Source organism: Zeus faber (assembly GCF_960531495.2).
Source record: "Zeus faber genome assembly, chromosome: 20".
Classification (NCBI taxonomy): domain Eukaryota; kingdom Metazoa; phylum Chordata; class Actinopteri; order Zeiformes; family Zeidae; genus Zeus; species Zeus faber.
The window spans coordinates 21,569,897-21,592,469 of record NC_137207.1 but is presented as its reverse complement, the minus strand read 5'-3'; the positions used below and the strand labels follow the sequence as shown (position 1 = coordinate 21,592,469).

At 41.5% G+C, this 22,573-nt stretch overlaps 1 protein-coding gene across 1 annotated transcript; it reads right to left on the bottom strand.

Annotated features, from left to right (window-relative positions):
* Positions 1 to 1,156: 1,156 nt before the first annotated feature.
* Positions 1,157 to 20,918, bottom strand: fra10ac1 (FRA10A associated CGG repeat 1). Its single transcript, XM_080021067.1, has 14 exons — positions 20,867 to 20,918; positions 19,580 to 19,659; positions 18,702 to 18,794; positions 17,604 to 17,649; positions 16,965 to 17,041; positions 15,956 to 16,039; positions 15,008 to 15,092; positions 14,673 to 14,718; positions 7,968 to 8,081; positions 5,746 to 5,788; positions 5,386 to 5,567; positions 4,492 to 4,539; positions 2,869 to 2,950; positions 1,157 to 1,364 (listed from the first exon to the last, which is right to left on the bottom strand). Exons 1-14 carry the CDS (start codon positions 20,882 to 20,884, stop codon positions 1,322 to 1,324), a joined length of 1,041 nt encoding a protein of 346 aa, XP_079877193.1. The 5' UTR covers positions 20,885 to 20,918; the 3' UTR covers positions 1,157 to 1,321.
* Positions 20,919 to 22,573: the final 1,655 nt, after the last annotated feature.

The following is a 22,573-nucleotide window of genomic DNA, read 5'->3' as shown; positions in this document are numbered from 1 at the left end:
TGGCCGGAGTCGCAACTGCAGCTAATCCCCCTTTTTTAAAAAGAGAACACTCTTCCACTGGTCGGACTCTTACGAGACGGCTCCGCTCAAGGGTCAGTTAACAATGAGAAGGTCCGTTAGGGCACCGCCTTAATGTCGTCAAACAATCAAACAAGCTGAGGAACGGAGTTGGTGTGTTTGTGTCCTTTGCAACAATAATTCATATACTGTAGATGGTGTTTCCGCAACTTTAGTTATCATCAGCATTTGCATATTTAATGACAATCAACCCGCGTTGAGTTCCACAAAGCGCGAATCAAAGCCACGTTGACATTCAGCGAGGGAGAGCAGGTGTAGGGGTCGGCTGGAGGGCGTCCAGCCAAGGGTCGCCGTCGCCTTTGAGCCAAGTTCGCTGAGGGTTCCATCCACCGACCCAAGAGAACCGTGTCGCCCGGTTGAGGTGAATGCCACGCTGCCTCAGGCTTTTTGCAACTTATTCAAATTATTATATTCGTTTCGAATTAAATATGCAAATAGTACTGATTAATTAACAGTGCGGCTCGTTACGCCAATATTAGCATATTTCATTAGAAACACCAGTGTGAGTGAAGAAAAAGGTTCCCTGAGGACCGCTGGGTGGAGGCGTCCAACCAAAAGCCACCTTTAACCTGTAGTCGACACACGACAAGTAAAACACATGGAAACAGTTGGAAAAGTGGGTTAGAGGTCACGATCACGCTTCTTTGACCTCCCTCCGTCCGCCACGACCACCGGGAACCAAAGTAAGCTTTTCACTTCATGGGGATTAACGTCACTTTTATTCAAGTTTTTTTGCGACCAACACCGGTGTTTGTAATTACACATGCTAACGTTGACATAGCAAGAGCGAACCAGCAATATTTGCAAATCGAATGATGAACATCTGAGTTACGCAAACCCTAGTTCAACCGTCCCTCAAATATGCAAATACGTTACTTATAATATAACTTATACATCCATCGAACAATCTGCGGGCGCGATTAACATGGGAAACCAATACAAGAACCTGATCGTACAAAAGTTCAACGGACAGAATCATCCTCTCCATATTGGCCTGGTGTCAAGCTACGGTGCTTGACACCAGGCCAATATGGAGAGGATGATTCTATTCAGTTTTTGAGAGATTTACTCATTCACGTTTTTAATTCCAGATATCCGGTATTGATCTGTCACACACACACACACACACACACACACACACACACACACACACACACGCACACGCACACGCACACGCACACGCACACACACTCTAACTGAAGTGTGTCTCCAGGAGCAGCAGCAGCGTCAGGAAAGGTTTGGCTCAAAGGAACATGTCCTCAAAGTAGTCGTCAAACTCCTCCTCCCTGGACGGAGAAAACACAGAAGACAAATCATTTGGACAGTGGACGGATATCGTCTGCACCTGTGTTTCGCGACATTTGTTTTCCGCCACGTCACACTTTTCCACAGTGAAATAATCCCAATAAAAGCACTAGACACGGCAGAAACACGTAGAGCTGCCCTCGTTATGATTATGACTGGTATGACTGATAGTCAGTGATGCAGGGCTCGCGAATGAGTCGGTCGTAGTGAACACGTCTCTTAAATGGGTCTGGAGTTGCGCCGGCGAAAGAGTGACTGTTCCACTCGTGTGCTGCTTTCACACATGCACTGCAACCCTGAAATGATCCGGACATTAACTGGACTTTACCCAGCCAGCACCCTAGTACAAAGTCAGCGTAATGTCCGATTGAGCGGTATGTGTGAACAGAGCAGGTGATTGTCCGGAGCATTCACAGCGAGCGAGTGAGCGTGTCACATGTTGACGCCCCACTCACAGAGGGTGGAGGAGGGTCGGAGCGTAGCTGCTTCGCACTCTACCCTGCTTTCCTTTATATTCCTTTCAACGTTAATATTGCGTCCAAGCACATGGAGCATCAACGCAAATAAAGTCACAGTCAAGTCGGCGGCCTTGTCCGCCATCTTGGGTGTGCTGTAAAACCCTGCAGCGTCACTGCATCACGTCCCGCCTCCATCCAGGCTCCGCCCCTTGTCTAAACCAAGTATTTCCAGGTCGTGGTAACGCATCTGACACGGACAATCTCCGGTTGAGCTGCATGTGTGAAAGGGTAAATCCAGACAATGTCCAGACCTGATTATCTGGACATTGTCCGGAATCATGTGTGAAAGCAGCTACAAACTGAAAATAATGACGGAAATCAATTCCAAAATCCAGTTTCACTGTTTTGCCAATGTTTGGCTCCCACACGAGCAGTTTAACAGTTCCACCACCGCTCATGGAGTTCGACAACACCTGCAGTACAGTTACGGCACAAACACTGTCACGACATTTGCGTCGTACAAATAACTAAGTCTTCATTTGAATGGTCTTTTTTCTGGGCCGTAACGTTCCTCTCGCTTTTTGAACGTCATGTTAAGAAGTGTCGTGGATGTGGTCGCCACATCAATTTAGGGAACTACTGTGTCCAGGACCTCTTGAGGGGGTCCTGGACCTCCTCGAGAAGGTCCAACCCATGAGAACCAAGGACCTAACGGATAAAAGAATTGAGAGTTAACGCTCTTCTTCACTGAAGTTACGAGAGAAAATAACTCCAATCTTTGATAAAGTTGATCGTTCATTATGGGCCTTGTATTTTGGACTATTCCGGCGGCGCCACTCCCTCTCCTGTGGCTGGTGTCCTTATCCGACGACATGGCCGAGGCGCGGAAGGTGATGGAACCCTGTGTCTCCGGGCGGAGCAGCGACCGGGGAAGACGTGTTTGAGTGTAAGCTGCAGCTTTGAGGGTCCAGACTTCCTGGAGCTCATCAGCTGTAAACTGATATGAACGTTCAGCCGCTAAGCTCACCTTGACTTTTCCTCCACCGCGGGGGCGGGGCCTCGCCAGTGCTCCGCCTCCGACTGGCTGGTGGGAGCGGCTGCCTCGCCGTCTGGCGGAGGAGGTTCAGAGAGATCACATGTTGATTATTATTATGATTATTAATAATAATCATAATAATAATTATTATTATGATTATTATTATTATTATTATAATAAAATAAACATAAATGACAAATGTTTTAAAAATGGGGTGAGATCTTGAAGGAGTTTGTGACAAAATGTGTATTTAGTCAAGTATACTAAATAGTCTTTTATAAAGAACAGTGTTTGATCTCAAAATTTACACCTGAAACCAATTTTCCACAACAATTAATTCAACTATAAACTCATTCCATCTATTCTACATCTGTCCATCATTGAAGCCAAGAGGTTGTACGTCGTGGTGGCTTTTTTCTATTTAGATTTATAATAGCCATTATTTTTAATAACACTGCTTTACATATGCACTTATCATGTGTATATATATATATATATGCGCATACTGTACTATGGCATATTTCTACATGCCACGTCTCACTGAACACTCACTAATTACTATGTTTTTTTCTTTGAATGCAATTTTGTATATCTACTTTTATTTGATTATTCTTACCCTGTTTTAAAAGTATTCAATTATTTTATTCATTTTTTTATTAAATGCCTTTTTCTTTTATTGTTACTATTTTATATGTAAAGCACTTTATCTTAACTTCCATATTTCCTCTTTATATACCTTGTTTACATGTTATACATAAATGTATTTTATATGTTTTTGTCTCTATTTTTTTTATCTCTTTGAGTTGCAGTGTTCTGTCAACTTTCAAGTGTCAATGTCTGTTTTCATGACAAACGCAAGTCAATCGTTTTTTTTCCCCTCTTTATTCCAAATAATCTTTAGTTTAATTGTGTCAATTAACAGCCACGTTCAGTTCCAAGTCCCAAAAGTGACCGTCAACACCTGCACCCAGTGACCGCCCTGAACAGAGAGAACCTGTGTTGGTTACATCTCTCTCTAGAGGTCATCATCACTCCCTCCATCACTCCCGCCATCACTCCCTCCATCACTCCCTCCATCACTCCCTCCATCACTGCATCCATCACTGCATCCATCACTGCATCCATCACTCCGTTCAGATGGAATGTGACCTAACGTTTACGACGGAATGGGGTCTGACGGTGCAAAGGCATCGCTCATTTTTGAAGAGAGGGAGGAAGAGGTGAAAGAAGGAGAGGAGGTGAAGGAAGGACGGAAGGAAGTGAGGGCGGGAGGGAGGGAGGGAGGAAGAAGGCCAGAGAGGGGTGAAGGAGGGAGGGGAGGAAGTATGGATAGAAAAGGGGTAAAAGGGAATAGAAGGAAACAACGATGGGGGGAAAAGGGAAGAAGGAAAGAAAGAATGAAATGTAAAAAGTAAATAGAGGAGGAATAAATGATGTTGTATAAGACAAGAAAGTGAAATAATAAAGAAAAATATTGAAGGGCAAGAAGAAAAGGAAAGTAAGTGGGGGATGGATGGTGATAGAAAGAGTGTGCCAAGAAAAGCAGAGCTGAGGTCCAGGTGTCAGAGTGTGTGTGTGTGTGTGTGTGTGTGTGTGTGTGTGTGTGTGTGTTACCTTGGTCTGAGTTCTCTGATTGGTCTGAGCAGCTGGACGAGGAGTCATCTGGAGAGGGAAGAGCAAGAACAATGGAGGGAAGGAGAGAAGGAGAAGGAGAGAAAGGAAGGAAGGATACAAGTGGAGAGGAATAGAGAGGAGTGAGGGGCGGAGAGGAGAGAGAGGGAGCAATGAGCAGAGAGGGAGAGGAGACAAATGGGTTACTTCCTGTTCCTAGTCTCTTACTTCCGGTCTCTAGTCACTTCAAGCTTCTAGTCTCTCACTTCCTGTTTCAAGTGTCTTGCTTCCTGTTTCTAGTCTCTTAGTTCCCATTTCTAGTCTCTCACTTCCCTATTTCCAGTCTCTTACTTCCCATTTCTAGTGTCTTGCTTCATGTTTCTAGTGTCTCTTACTTCCTGTTCCTGGTCTCTCACTTTCTGTTCCTGGTCGCTCCCTTGCCTTTTCCAGTCTCTTACTTCCTGTTTCTAGTTTCTCTCCGAATTCCTTTTTCCAGTCTCTTACTTCCTTTTCCTAGTCTCTACTCGCGCACTTCCGGTTTCTACTCGCCCACTTCCGGTTTCTTGTCGCCTACTTCCGGTTTCTAATCTTTTACTTGCTTTGTTGAGTAACTTACTTACGATTTCCAGTCTCTTGCTTCCTGTTTTTTAGTCTCTTCTAGTCTCCCACTTCCTTTTGCTCATTTATTACTTCCTGTTTCTAGTCGCTTTCGTTAGCATGTAGCCAAAAGAGCCAATAGAACAGTGAAAACCATGATAAAGTAACAGTTTGGGACCATTTTCTCCCTCCGCTATGGACACATTGAGGTTGCCAGACGCTGTCGTTCTACTGTTGTATGGGAACAGACTTTGTGGTGATTTGAGGTCCACGCTTCCTGCCCCTTCTTCCCCCTCTTACCGCTGTCCCCCCTGCTGCGCTCTTTGCGTTTGCGTTTCTTGGAGTGCGAGGACGACGAGCTTCTCCTCCGCTTCTTCTTCTTCTTCTTCTTCTTCTCCTCCTCCTCCATCTTCTTTTTGGCCGGGTCGTCGTTCTCCTCCGAACACTTTCTCATTTTCTTCTGCACCTTCACCTCCTTCCGCCTGTGGGTGGAATAGGAATGACGCAAATAAAGACAGTTTTTATTCAATGTTCAGCAGAATATTTGATTATTGATTTGTTTACATGGAGTGGACTTATTCCAAACCACTTTTGGACTCATGCGTATTTTCATTGAGGAACGGTGGAAAAAGAAGCTTGTGGGAATAAAACTCGTCTTACTTGTGGTGGTAGTTGAGTTTGAAGGAGCATTCTGGACACAGTCCTAGAAAGAAAAGACACATCACCATCATCCTCCCACATTGAACCAATTTCTATATACAGGTATTTTATATATATTAATATAGAGAAAATGTTGGAAAATATTAATACAAATTAAATTAATGATTTAAAATATATTAAAACGTATCAAAATTATAAATACATAAATTAATATATAAAACACAAGAGTGTGTGTGTGTGTGTGTGTGTGTGTGTGGAAAAAAATGTCCCGTCGGTATAATTATGGTAAGCATAATTGTGTGTGTGTGTCTGCAGAGCAACATTTACTCCGTTGAACACAACCTACAGTAATTTATCACCTGTCACCTACTCTCGCTTTAATATATTAGTATTATAATGGACAATTACACCAATTAAATGCTGCTGTCAATGCTATTACCATATTTCCATGCTGCTACTTTGCACAAATCTCATCAAAAAAAAAAATTAATCATTCTCTTGCATTTGATTGAAATAATGACGCTGTACATTCTAGAGCTGTTTTTTTATAAGTATTATTACTCTATTACTGATTTTTTCACCGTTGGACTCCTTAGTAGTATGTATATATTGTGAATTTAGTGCACATTCTCCTCTCCTCTTACTCTGTACTTTTACACTTCCCCATTGAGCTGCTGCAACGCCTGCATCAACACTACGGGGGATCATCAAGTATCTCGTCTCATAACCTTGTATCTGGCCGCTGTGATCTCTGCAAAGGAACGTGGAGAAAAGGGCAAAGGTAAAGGAGTCGGCTCCAGGCCTCCGTGGCGTGAGCAATTACCGATAGCTTAGGTTGACGTCTCGGCACGCACACTCCCAGTGGAGCGCTGGTTTCGGAGCTCGTGTAAATCTGCAGGTAAGTAACTTTTCTCCTAATAGAGGAGAGACCCGGGGCGGTAATCCCATGGAAATCCCCCTGAGCCGCAGTGGTCTGAGGGGGCGGCACGGACGTGAAATGTCAGAGAAAAAGAATCACCGCCGGGGGGGAATCTGATCCAACGCCATGCGGGACGCCGATTCTGCATTAGTGGCGACTCGCGAACGATTCGTTGTTCCTCGAACACACCTGGAGCCACCGCGGCGAGTCACACGGGCTGAGCTGAGACTGCGAGGATCCCGTTCACAGACCCTTCTGACGCGTTGCACCCACTGAATCAAACAGACAATGAGCCGGAAAATCAGAACAAATCTTTTTGACCGAGTCACTCGTAAAGAGCCGAATCTCCAAAAAGGGACAAACTTTTCACCACCGATCTGGATCAGAGTCAGTGAGAGTTGAGGGGAGCGAACCTGGAGAGGAAAATGGAGAGGAAAATGAACGATGGCATTGTTCTTTGGAGGACTTAGTAGAAGGTTCTAAAATTGGCAGAACTGGAAGAATAAGAGGCCTTTAAAATGACGGATATCAGGCATCAGGTCAAATGCTGTGCTCAAATACTCCATATGTTATAATTTCATGTCAAATCTCACTCTGTTTAATCAATGCAGGGCATAAATATATCACCAAAATTGTGTATTATTATTTAAATCGTGTATTAATAATTATTACATTATATGATCCTATAGTATTTTACATTATATTATCATTTATTTATTTATTTATTTATTTATTTATTTATTTATTTATTTATAGATAGGGGGAAAATACACACACACACACACACACACACACACACACACACACACACACACACACACACACACACACACACACACACACACACACACACACACACACACACACACACACACACACACTGGAGGAAATAATTATTTGATCCCTCATTGATTTTGTAAGTTTGCGGTCTATAATTTAAGTGGTAATTTTTGGTAGGTTTATTATAACAAAGAGAGACAGAATATCAAAAACAAAATCCAGAAAATAATAAAAGATATAAATTATTTTGCATTTCATTGAGTGAAATAAGTATTTGATCCCCTATCAAAACCTGACTTAGTACTTGGTGGAGAAACCCTTGTTGGCAAGTACAGACGTTTCTTGTAGATGATTACTAGGTTTGCACACATCTCAGGAGGAATTTTGGACCACTCCTCTTTGCAGATCCTCTCCAAATTTCCCCGCTGTAACACCCGGGTTTCGCGGCCCGGGGATGAGACGAGAGGGTGTAAGGTCGTTTCGGAAGAGGTTTAAGGAGTTGTTTTTTTCCGTGCCGTCTTACGCAGTTTGACCAGAGCGTTCCTCTTGTCGCCCTGCTCCACGTAGGCGAAGTTCACCTCCCAGCTCTTCAGACCCTCGGGCGCCTCGCAGCGCTTGTTGCCGCACTGGAACTGGCCTGGGGATGGCGGGGGGGAAAAAAAACAAAAAAAACAAAAAACGAAATAAATAATAAAACAAACAATGTGACTGAAATCCTGCAAGTATCCAGGGTGATCGAAATAAAAAACGGAAATAGAACCACTATTTCACAGCTGGATGACAAAAAGCAGTTTGGGGGTCCGAAGGGGTCCGTCTTTCCTCCTTAAACAACCCCCTCCGTGCCCTCTCCAGCGCCTCTGCATCTCCTCGCCTCCGTTTCCCCAAATCGCTCCCCAAAACCTGACCCTTCGTTTTGCAAACGTCCACAGGACCAGGGCGGTCCCGAAACCAAATCAGCCAAACTGAGTGCGGGGGAATAGCCACCGAGCCCTTAGAATCTCCCCAAATTTAGCTGAAAATGTAGAACAAGGTTAGGAATCAATTTTCCGTAAAATAAGAATAAGATTTGATTCGTTGCATAAGGTACAGCACATTAATAATTTTGGGCAAATGTACATGTGTAGACTGGCAACTTTAAAGGTGGAATCCGTCACATGGTCTGTGTTGAGTGGATTACACTACAAGTCCCCAAATTCCATTCCCGTCAATTCTCGTGGAATAAGTACAATTATTTTTTCCAAAGTTTGATCGATCGATTTATTTGAGTCGGCTTTGATTTTGATTATTTGATTTGGCTTTCACTTCTTGTGATCTTTCTTGCCGGGAAAGGCGGACCCCGCCACCAACCAGGGGAAACCCCATGTAGAGGAGGCCATACACTGAATGACTGTTTCTCATAAAGCGATAAATAAAGTATCAAATGAGGGACGTTTACCCCCCAAACCTTCACCAGGGGGACAGGTCATTTTCCCCGGCTTGTACCCCGTCTTTCCTGTCCTCTCCATCCCTTTTACTCTCATTTGTCTCACCCTGCCTCACTTCTTCTTCACCTCCTTCTGCCGCCTGCCCTCCCTCCCTCCCTCCCTCGCTTCAGCCTCTCTGCGAGCCTGCTTACGTACGCCTGTTATCCTCTGGAAGGTTTTATAGGGCGGCGTGGGGGAGATCCTCCAGGTTGCATCACACACACACACACACACACACACACACACACACACACACACACACACACACACACACACACACACACACACACACACACACACACACACACACACACACACACACACCCCCCCCCCCCGCCCCCCCCGAGGTAATGCCAAAGTGGAGACTCCGCCCTTTCCCCTTCCTCTCCCTTCACGTGCCGTATCAGATTAGGTCTCTATGACGCAGCGATGCCTCCTGGCTCCCACGTTGGACTTTGATTGATTGATTGATTGGTTTAACTTGCAGACGTTAGGAGATGATGACATTAAAAAAAACAAAAAAAAAAAACAACAACAACTAAAAAAACAAAGCTCTAAATCCTGAACAGGGAAACCCTCACAGGTCGTCCACCAACACATTTGGCTTCATTCAAATGGATTTGCTGACCTTTCAAGTGATTTTATTTTTAATTTTTTTTAAACCCTTTCAGCTCAAATGTGCCAACCTAAAATTTAAAGAGAATTGATTAAGACGGGGGGGGGGGGGGGTGTTATCAAAGCTTTTTTATCCAAGGACCCCTCATATGAGAGGAAATAAGACCCCGAGTGTTGGACCCCTTTCAAACACTACTACACGTGGAAAAACATTCACGGGAAATGTCTTAGAAAGATTTGTATTGCACCATTTCAAAACACAGAATATATAAAACCAATGTATTCAATTCAATGAACATCAACTCAATGAACAAGTAACATTGTAGCGACACAAAATATCAAACACAAATCCAGAGAAATGCAGGACAGGGACGTGCACGGTGGCGAAGAGGTGGACATGGCGGGATTTACAGTTAATACGTATATATTGCAAAAAAAACATTATATTTTCCGAAAGTTGCTTTGTTTTTGTATTTTCCTCCCAAAGACTGTTCACAGACCCCCCCTGGCTCAGTGCCACAGACCCCCGGGAGCCCCCAGACCCCACTTTGAGAATCGCTGGTTTGAGGAGACAGGGCGGGACGGGACGGCGTCACCGTGACATGAGTCTCAATCGCCCCGGGATCTTCACCCCCCCCCCCCCCCCCCCCCCCGACGGGCCACAGGACCCAAGAGAATCCAGCCTCCTCGGCGTCACCGTGACGTGAGTCTCAATCGCCCTGGGATTTTCTCTTCCCTCTGACGAGCCTCCCCCCCGCCCCCCCAACCCCAAATACATCCCACTCACGCACAGTCAGGCTCACGCACACTGGCAAAACAGATTACCGCAGCAACTGTAAATAAACAGTGTGCAGACACACGGCAAACAGGACAACGGACCGGTGCGAGCATGAATAACCTTTATACCGCCTGTCTGCACGTGCATGAAAATACAAACACTGGTACTGGTGTGAGCCTGTTACAGGGTGGGAAACCCTGCTCCTTTTTACGTCAATGGGTTCTAATGCCACCAAACGGTGTCCTGGGATCAGCAGGCGGAAGAGCAGGCGGACAGATGGCAGCGTGATTAACAATCGCTGCACGACGCCACGGGGCAACAACGTGGGACAGCGCTTTTCCTTTTTTCCCGTTGGCCAACCAGAAAGTTTACAATTCGTCTTCTTCTGCGTCATCATCCGGCTAGGTTAGTTCACGTGCCCTGAATTGATTGCCCAGCAAACAACAACCGTCAGCAATGACTACCGGCGGCAGGTTGACCACAATACTCATAACAACAGAGAGAAAAACAACCCTCCGCTATTTAGTCCACTGGGCACTGGATATTGCAGCAGCCGCATTGTAAGAGCTTGTAACACGCCTCTATTGTTTTCATTGCGAGGAGAAAGGGTCCGACCCGGTAGGCATCACAGCGGCTGATGGGGGAAGAGAAAGCTAAATTGCCTTTTGCCGTACATTGTTACTGCCACGATAACACCAACATCGCCACTAAGCGCTAAAGCTACCAATATCATTCATACAGTGTCGACGCCAACAGTGTTACTACAACGTCACTCTTAACTTGTCGCCAATGAGCCTCTCGGGTGGAGTGGCCCGGGGCCGACTCCCACTCCAGAACTCCGCCCGTCGTGGACTCCGAGCCAAACGGAAGTGATTAAATAGGGACCTGCGGTAATTGCTCCTACACTTTCATGTCCAGATGAACTGAAAACAGCTTGTTGCTTCATGAATGGGCAGAACGTGGCCCTGGCCTGGCAATCAAACGCGGAGGTCACAGACGTGGGCCGGCGCTAAGGCTAATCCAAACACACCATGTGTGCGGGAGGCGGCTCGCACGGTGCGGAGCGTGAGGTCGGGCGCCTTTTCTTTCTGCCTTTGGAAGACAAGTCACATAAGCCGAGGATTTTACGCGGAACAATTTACGCTGACGCGTTTCCCCCGTCAGGGATCGGGAAGAACGACGCCGTTGTTGTCAAAGGGTGAAAGTTCAAAAGAATAATGGATGGTTAAGCATGTAGAGCTTAGAACATGAGTTGGTCAATGTCCCGACCGGTCGCCGTGACGGGGGGAGTGGTTCAGTCGGCGTTAAACCAGTGGCGTGACCTGAAGCACACAAACTGAGACACCCCACAACCAATAAACCAGGCTGATCGACGACTACGCCCAAAAAATAAAAGTCCGAGCGGTGTCTGCGCCACGTCGTCCAGCACAGAGGTTTCCCCGACGTGGACGAATCCTCTCGTCTTCGCTCGGGGGCCCGGCTCCGATCCGAGCGACTGGGGACACAAACAGTCGATGCGCTGTCTCCAAAACGCCGGCAAAGTTCTTCGACGTCAGAGATTTGGGCAACTGCGTGACCGACACGACACTAGCTAGCTGCCAGGCCACGCCCCCTTGGTGGTCGGCCGCCGGTATTATGTCAAGACAGCAGTCAATATTATCGACGCAACTGGAAGAAATTTGGGCCGATAATATTGACGGGCGCCATGACGGAATACTGATGACTGGTCACCAGGGGGCGTGCTCGTGTTTCCATTGTGCGGCCTGACAATAATTGTTGCCCAGTTGCCAGGGCAACCAGATTTGGTCATTGTCAACCTTCTTGCGTAGTATGGTTGCCCCGTTCATGCACATTTGATAGGTTTATTTTTCAAAAGCGTGTCAAAAATAATGAAAAAAGTGAGAACAATGAAATGCAGATTATAATTATATAGGATCAACACTCACTCAAATCAATCACTCAAATATAAAAACATCTCAATTCGGCTACATGGAAGTTAATAACAGCTTGTGTCTTGTGATGCAAGGTTCCTTTTTTTAAAGGTGCAATGTGTACAATGTAGTGGCATCTAGCAGTGACGGTGCAAAACGCAATCAACTGAACAACCCTCCCAATGGCCAACATGGCGGCCTCCGTGAAGCGTACCCGCTCCCTAGGTAGATACGGACACTTCCTGATAAATCCATGTTCATCCCCACTGCAGCGGCTACCACGTGCGGCATTTCTCTATTATTTTTTTTTTTTCACGTTAGTCGGTGGGTCGTTATAACGTGCATAGGTTCATCTGATTGGAGGGGAGGTTTCCAGGATACTGTGGAAGGAAAGGAGTGAGGAAGGAGAGAGGGAAGTGAGGAGAGCGCTGAGAGAGGGAGAGAGAGAAAGAGAAAGGGGGTCTGAAGAGAAGTTCGTCATAAAAGGGACCGACCTCAACCCCAGGGTAGTGGTAGCCTCGCCGCCAGGCCATAACCAGCTTCGGGTTTCCACGGGCTTCCTTTATCCTGTCTGGTCGACCCAGTATTATCAAACTGTGCGTTAAAAAAAAAAAATCACTGTTGTTTTCAACATTCCTCCTCTCTCTGTGACAACAAAACGTCCGGGACGCTTCGAGCAGCCGGTGGAAAACCTCGCCGCCCGCCGCACCAACGCGTCCCATGGACTTCTACCGGGAGCCCCCCGTCCCCGGACGCAATAACCCTAACACAAAATTATTAAATCAGCGTGATCGCATTCAACATCAGCGTGATCACATTCCACCTGTCCTACACTCTCTGCCTCCGGGGAAGGAACCTTCTCCCACCGTTCTGCCTCTCTCTGTCCCTTCGCTCCCTCCGGCTCCGCGCCCCGGTGCGGCTCGCGTAGTGAGGCTGAGCGCCTGTGCCCCATGTCACCGAGGCACTCGAAGCACTTCAAACGTCCCATACTGACATACACCATGTGAGCGGCCCTCTCCGTCCCTAACTCTAAAAGACACGTCCAGGGTCCGACTGGCATTTTTAAGAAACATAAACACCCCTCTCCGTAGTGACTGGACGTTTCGGTTCTGTGCAGCCCAGCCCCACGGTTCGGACTCTTCCCCCCCCCCCAGATTTTTTTTTCTTCCCCAAAAAAAATAATTTAAAAAATATTTGTACGAAATAAATGTTTGTAAAAACACACTATTTGTGCTTTGCCAATACCGTATTCAGATTTGGCTCCACCCCTACTTTACGTGCTTGTGCCGGGAATGTTTCCGCTTCCATTCACAACACTATGGCCATGGACATTTTCCCGGAAACGTTACTAGGTCTTGAGGTGGGAAATTGCCGTTTCAGATTTCCCGGAATTTCGATCCCTCCCAATTCAAGCACTAAAAATCTGGGGGTGGAATTTTACTTTTTGAACCCAGATTTTCCACCTCTGTTACAATAAAACATTTGCACATTTCATATTTGATTTAATTTTTATATTTTATTTTCAGTGTTTTTCTGTTATTTTTAGGTTATATTTGTTGTTTATCATTAGGTTTAGTGTACAGTATATTGCCATATTTTTCTTGTGTACAGTTATGTATATTCTGCAATTTCTCCATTTATTTTCTGTCTGTCTGTCTGTCTGTCTGTCTGTCTGTCTGTCTGTCCATCTAAAGGAGTAGCTGTTTAGTGCACAAACTGAAATAACCACATGTGCAGAAATGAGGATTTTCAATAGTATAAAACATTAAAAAAAACATTTATTGATAATTCTTTCAGGCCAGTAACTACAATGTTAAATAATCATCACATGTTTTCCGTACAATCCAACTAACTAAACCTTACTGTGCAGATAACACACGAATGACGTCGCTCTTATCTCAAATTTCAAGCCCTGATTGATGTCGCCATCAAGTGGGAAAACAAAGTAAATGCAACCATGAAAGGGAACCCTGTCGTTTGTTCATGTCGTGTTAGTTGGGTTAAAAACTTGATTTGTAATCAGATTCCATTGGTTTATTTGCGAGTAGATAAAAACTGGAATAAATTAAAAATCGAAATGCCTTTACAGCTGTGGCTATTTCCAACAGACTTTAAGCAAAATTTAATAGAGTTAAATTGAAGGGAATTTTTTTTTGTTTAAAATAACGTGAAATAATATGTTAAACCATGTTTTATTAAGTATTTTGACAAATTGTACAATATTCTTTCGCCAGAAGATAATACAATTCTCCTTGTTCCAAAAGTGGTAAAATTCACAAAGAAAACAGAGTGAGGTCAATAAAACTTCATATATTAAAATGGAACCAACAACAAAAAATTCCCTCGTTCCAAAAGTGGTCAAATTAAATAGGGAAAGTGTATAATAGAGAAAACTTTATATATCGAAAGAGACAAAATAATTATAGCTTATGATGACTTACCTTTGCCGGAAACAACTTCATTTTCAGTTCGCCATCGAAATCCAAACTGTTTAAGGGGGAAAAAAAAGGAGTTCTTCAAACAGCCGAGCCACAAATTAATTGTTGTTATTAAAACCATCCACGTCCCCAAAAATGTTAGATAAATGAATAAAAAAAAAAAAAAAAATTCTGTCAATGATGTGCAAATAATTACGTTCCAAACAATGGTTTTTGGTGAAAACAGAATGAATATAGGACATTTATTTTCAGAACATGTCTTTCGAGGAGGTATTTCCAGAAGACAGTTAATTGAAAGGCTCTGTTTTCCAGAGACAGAATTATGCAAGTGGGCTCACCTTGTTTTCCTTGTACCTGCTGAGGTCAGCGATGCAATATTCCTTAAATAACTTGTCATAATACTTCTTGGATAATTCTTTCTCCCTGGGACAAAATAAAACCATTTTTAAAAGTGAGAATTCAGCACAAAACAGGTAAGTTCTATTCTATGATCTATACAATAACTTCTGGGCTTGTACGTTTTGTATTAATATTCATATTAATAAAACAGCCTGTGCAAATAAATAAATAAGAAGCTTTGTTACTCCACTTTGAAAATAAATGTAAATTCCTGGTCAAAGTGCAGATCATGAAACTGTTTCATGTGAATTTGAGTATGTTATTTACATTTATTTTATTATGATTTTTTTTTTAATTGTATGCATGGAGGGAGCTCCAAACCCATTACATAGAAATGATCACATATTTCAAATCAAACATCAATATATCAATCTTGAGAACCTCTGTCCTATGGCGCCATGTCAAAAAGTGACAAAGAAGAAGAAGAACAGCAATAATAATAATAAATATATCTGCAGGCAGCAATACACAGGGTCCAGCTTAGTCTTGTTCGATACGCATTACAGTTTTCCGAGTTCTCGTGGCTGGAGGGGAATGACTTCCGAAAGATGAAGCTTGGACTAAAATAACTTTGGATGATGATGACACAAAGCGCCCCGCTCCTGAAATTAGTTTAGAAACACTCGTTTCTGCTCCGAAGGTCGATTGATATTGATCAAACTAGAACGACAAGACATCTGATATGTCCCGGTTCTAACTAGACCTCAACCATGTGTGTGTGTACTGCCTTTGTCGTGTTTCAGATACTTTCAGCCCGAAAAACGCAGAGAATAGAAATAAAACGCAGAGCAAAAACAATAGGAATTAATAATACTAATACTACTACTACTACTACTACTACTACTAATACTACTACTACTACTCATAATAATAATAATAATACGCACCACGTCATGTCCTCCTCGTCCTCGTCCCTCCACAGGAATCGGTGGTTTTCTCGCACCACGTCCAGGTCCGTTCTGTCCTGGGTCCTGTTAAAGTAAACAGCTACAAATAATACAATAAAACAAAACCTAAAACAATGAACGAGAATACTGATGTTTGAGAACATATAACTTATAACCATACAAATAAATAAAAATAAACACACAAATCCATTTTTGACAGATAAGGAAGTGTCAAAGATAATATTAAATAAAAAATGTATTTTTTTCTAAGTTCCAGTGAATGCATCATCACTTCCGAAACAAATTTGTTTTCTGAGTTTCCCATGAACACAGCATCGCTTCCTGCTTGGATGGATGGATTTCAAATGCCTAGTTGGACTTCTGCGCTTATTTTGGTGAGTAACTTAAAAGAAGGGTAAAACAGACAAGTAAAGTAAGTAATCAATGCTTTTTGTTTATATATATATATATTTATTTTAATTTGGGACACATCGGCTGCATAATTGCCGATCATGATGTGGTGAAAAAAGTCAAATAATGACCAATATATCAGCCAAACCGATATATCGGTCGACTCCAATATTTTTCCATCAAACCTAAAAAATGTACAATAACTAATGAAATAAAGAGAACAATGAACCTGACCAATTAACAGTCATAATTTGGTATCGTACAATAGACCTAATGATTAACATTAAACATAAATAAATATAAAAGATAAAATGTAAAAAAAAAAACTGTCAAATAAACCAAACATTTGAACAGTAGTAGAAGAAAAAAGGAGAAAGAATTTGCCAATATACAATAAACTTAAAAATTAACAATAAAAATAAAGCATGCAATAAACCTAAACTAAGTAGTGAACAATAACAATTCGGCAAAATACAATAAACCTAATGATAAACAATAAGAAATAAACACAGAAATCAACAATAAACAAGAAAATATTGCAAATAAATGTATTTACGTGTTTGAAATAATTTCTTGTTTATTGACTTTGTGTACTCACGAGGAGCGTCTGAAGTCGGCCATCTTTCCTCCGTAGTACAGGATGTAGTCGCTTACAAACTTCTGGTGTCGCTCGAACTGAGGACGGCGTGTTAAGGTCGGAGCTTCCAATCCCCAGAACTTTAATCAGTAAACTGGATTTATCTGATTTAATGTGATTTATTTACATTTTTTTAAAGACTTTAGTTTATTTGGATAGGGTTTTGGGGGTGGATCTATCACAGGCCTTAAAAGTTCAACGTAACAAATGTTTGTCCGAAAATCTGGACTTCTTGAGAGCGGGGGGCTCAGAAATATAATAATAATATTTATTATAATAAAAAGATAAATAATATAAAAATCTGATGATCAGAGTTGAACAGGGCAGCTAATATTTTTTTTTATTTAAAATATTTCTTCATATAATAATTGAACAATTACCCTTTTTTTGGTAATAAAAATGCTGGAAAACGTTTTTTTTTGGTTGGTTTTTTTTTTATAACTTGTACTTACTTTTCTGAAAGGAATGAGCAAAAGGTTTTTTCTCTCTCTCTCTCTCTCTCTCTCTCTCTCTCTCTCTCTCTCTCTCTCTCTCTCTCTCTCTCTCTCTCTCTCTCTCTCTCTCTCTCTCTCTCTCATAAAATTCCACGGTAAAGGATACAGCGTTCATCGATATCAGATGAGCTCTTCTGTTCCTCGCCTCCTCCCTGAAAAACAGAGAAAACAAAACAATAACAAATCAACCAAGAAAAGACAGGGAATGAATAACAGGCTCTAAATGCATTTACAATTCAGGCTTTTTAAACTTTCAGAAGACTGGATGTTCCCCCGGGTTCAGGAGACTCGTCAGATGTTTTTTAGTTTTTGAATAATGTATCAGAGCCATGAAACGTGAGAAAAGAACAATGATAAAGGGATAACGCTATCAATTTATTAAAAAAATAAAAATAAAACAGAAAATGTATTTTGTCCACAGAAGTGAAAATTTACCTTCGGCTTCAATAACTTGATAAAAAAAGCATACAACAATACATTAAATAGACACAGTCAACCAATGGACCCCCTAACGGAAGCCATAGGAACTACAACAACATTCTAAAACGTGTCCCCACGACCGAAGACAGCTCTGCTCCCCTCATACACGTTATTTTGGCATGATGCAGCTTGACAAGAGAGAGTCTGTCAGGCACAGAATTATTTTCGAGGATAGGGAACGCAATATTTATCCGAAATGAGTCTATGCGAAACCGGCCTCCTTACACACCTTTGTGTTTATTGCCGTTTGTTGTATTATAATAATAATAATAAACTTTATTTGTATCGCACCTTCCATACAAGATTTGGAGCCCAAATACAAATTTAATATAGTGTTTGTATTGCACACATTGCACTGCAAATCTGGATTATATTCTGCATAATGGACATATAGTATCATGCTATCTTGGGAGTATAAATATAAAGACTGTAGTAATATTAGTCTTTAAAGTCTTAATAATAGTCTTAATATCATTAATTCTAGTACTGTTATTACAACCTTGTTGTTAGACTCCTGTTCTCATTTTATGTCACTTTGTGATTGTTGATAATACTTGATGACTTATTTTAACTATTACTGTAAGCCACTTTTTTAAATATAACTGATATTTGTTTGTTGTATTGTATCTTTATGGGAATTAATCCAATTTCGAAGACTCAGATAAGATTTCCAACTGTGAAACATTTCAATAATTTTCCGTATTGTTATATAACTGCATATTACCTGTCCAGTTCACTGGAGTGGAAGCTGCGATGAGCCACCTTGGAATGCCTTCCCTTCTGGAAGGGCTTCTGGAGAATCTCATCCTCACGTTTCCTGTCAAAAATGAAAATAAATATCTTAGTGCCAAATAAGTAAGTAGTAACTTTTTTTATTTATACAGCAGCTGATTAAAGAACAAAATGTTTCGAACAGACTATGAAAGTGAGTGTAAATTATGTGCAAGGCTCATTAAAATGATGAAACACAACATTTACATGAATATAAGCAGGATAATCACAATTTTGCCACATACATGAATAAAGTACCAATTGTTATTAGTATCAACTAAGAAAGCTGGACAAAAAATAACAATAATAAAAAAAATTGTTATCTATCCCTGTAGTATGTATATTTATTCATCCGTACAGTACATCACCTATATTTATATTCAATTGTTTATACCCATAAATATCCCAGCAATCATACAGCCACTAAGCCTATCCTAGTGTGCATTATATCAATTTTTTGGGGTATATTCTATATATTTTGTATGTTTGGATTTTTTACATATTTCTTTTGAGGTTTGGCTATTTTTTTATATTTGGCTATTCCTATTTCTTTTTTTTTTTTGTCGCACTGCTCATTTTTTTGAATGTAAATTGTCCGTTCAGCAATGCACCAATCTTTATTACGACAAATTATGTATGTGAAAATGTACTTTGCAAAATAAACAGATTCTGATTTGAATGGACTTTAGGATCACACACAAACTGAATTAACTGACTTGTTACACGATCTGTTCTCTTTACCTAGCGCATCAGTGCAACAATGCAAAATCCCTTGGTTAATTTAATTAAACAGTGACATTCTTTAGTCGCGCTCCACAGCCTCCACTTTACCTTTTAACCCCTCGCTGTGAGGACTCTCCTTGTCCATCATCATCACTGAAGTCAGAGTCATAACCTCCGCCTCCATGCACCTGAGAACATCAACAAGGCAGCAGTATATAGCGATATATTAATCTTCTTCTTTCAATTAAAAAATAATAATAATAATATAAATACATTTTATATATATATATATATATATATATATATATATATATATATATATATACACACACACACACACACAAAACTAATAACAATTTGCACAACTTCCAGAATGTGAATTTGTATGTTTGCTGTTACTGTTTTCAGGTTCACTACCAAAATTCTATTAATTGTATAATTTTTTTAGGTTTATTTATTTATTGTTTAATTGTTCATTTTAAAAGCTTTTATTGTATATTACCATTTTCCCCCTTCACTGTTGCTGTACATAACCAACAATTTCAGGTTTCTTTTTTGGGTCGCTTCTTTTTCTTGTATTTTTATTCATATTTTATACCTATCCCTAACTGCTTGGTCCACTAGGACTGGGTGATATGGACAATATCAAATATCGCAATAACTTTGCCAAACACCTCGTTATCGATAATTTGACGTTATTTTGGAGATGACTGTTGGTGCTTTCGTGAGACATCTACACGTAATCATTGTTAGAGACACAATCATTGGTAATGTGGATATTATGACCATGATTGGAACAGCCATGAAGTTCAGAAAACGGCATTACTCTACTGTAATGAAGTATTAAAGACTATACATTACATCCCGATATTACAGCGATATTACAATAACCAAAATCCCAGATAATTGTCCAGTCCGATGATGCGACGATACCTGGTCCCATATCACAATATTGGCAGAATATTGATATTGTGATATGGGACCAGGTATCGTAGAATATTGATATTGTGATATGGGACCAGGTATCGTAGAATATTGATATTGTGATATGGGACCAGGTATCGTAGAATATTGATATTGTGATATGGGACCAGGTATCGTCGCATCATCGGATTTACACGATATTACTGGGAGGACTGCAGATGTAACGACAGATTCCCGATCTATCGCGACATAACGATATAGTTACAACCAACACGTGACGTCCCGGGTGTCAACAGCGGGGCTTTGTAACTGTGTGACGGAAGAGCACAACGTGTCGCAGCACATCGCCTTGAATTACGTACGTCTGTACGTATATTAATTCCAACCGACAGCAACAGCGACGGGGGAAACTTCGTCTTTCTTTCAAGTGAAGTGCCATCAAACGCAGCAAGATGGGGTTGATCGGCCTACCTTTACGAGGTTATCCATGTTTTCTCCACCCGGGATGTTTACAAAAGCACTGAGAGAGTGGCGAACTGATGACGTGGGCACCAGGGAGTCGCATGGTGGTGACGTCACACGCCCAAACTCTAAATGGAGGAGTTTGAAGCGCGCAAAATACAAAAAAATTACAGAAATGTATTCATTTAAAAATCCAAGACCGCCAATTGATATTAATATTTATGAATAAATAAGTAATTATCTGATTAAAAAATGCAACTAAAAGACAAATCCTAACAAGTCAAAACGTTTTTTTTTTGTAGTATTTCTGGAGAAATAATAGCAAACATTCATCTTATTACCAGGTCACTCTCCATCCAATTCAGCCGAATTTATCTCAAAAAAAGATCGAACCCACATTCACATGTTTTAGGCCTACTTACAGCAAGGATTTTTCCCCTCCCCCAAAAAATAAAAGTTTGTTTATGTAAGTACATGTGAAGCATGTCTTATATGGCAAAAAAAGAATAATAATTAAAAAAAAGAAAATACAACCATATAGACAGAAAATCGAAATCACAGCCTTTAAAATGTTTATGAATAGACTGTTTGCGACCTTGTCATAATTAGATATAGATGGATATAGATTATAAACAAAAACAATTTTAAAAGATAAAGATTAATAACACCTGATAGATAAAAGGCCATGCCCAAAAATCAAATACATACGGTCCTACACAATAACATATGAAAAATAAAAACAGTGAAGCAGAAAGATGAATGTACAATAAACCTGACAGATTAAACATAACTCGTAAACGGAAAACTAAATATTGGATGAATATTGGATCAGTTATCTCTTGAATCATTTGAAATAATCATCAACATCAACAGTGTCAGACTGTTGCAGAGACACTAGTAAACAGTGTCGATTTAGACTCAGACTGTCACAGCTAGACCTGAAAATACAATTTTCTGCTGCGAACCCTTTGAGAGACTTCAGCTGTGGAAAGGAACAATGTTGTGCTTATTCTTTTTGAACGTTGCTGTCAGTAAAAGCTTCTGTGGAAAGGATGTAAGTGGAGTGCCACCGCCTCGGAACGCGAGGAACAGAAAGCGCAGTGTTTCATGATCTTCTATTTTCGACACCAACTCAACTCAACAATGGCCCGAAGCTGCTGGATGAATGAAGTGCTGCAGGGCTGCGGGGAGTGAGAGGTGAGTGGGTTGCTTTAAATAATCCATGACTGTCATCCATTTAGATTTTGTCTGAAATTAGTTTGCAAAATTAGATTTTAAGAGGAGTTTGGATAATCCATTTTGAAACCATATTGGTTTCTATTTAGGGTACACATTAGAAAACATATAAGCCTACGAGGTGTTCCAAAACTTTAACTGAGGACCCCCCCCAAAAATGTGACATGATGATACACCCTTTATCTGCCTGTAATAGACTGTCATGGAGTTTGACATTGCTGGGGGCCCTGGACCGCTGTTTGGGAACCCCTGTATCTTTCAACCATTTCCCAGTCAAAATAGAAAGGCCGAAAAAAATTATTTCAAACAAATGTGTTTCACAGTCGAGAAGAGCGAAAGGGTGTGTGAGAGGCCGACATTTGTTTTACTAATTTGGTTGCACTGGACCCCATGCAATTATTTTTGAGGGTCCTCTAGGGATCATTGCTGCGGCGCCCATCACTGGGGGCCGCGGGCCCCTCTTTGGGAACCCCTATACTT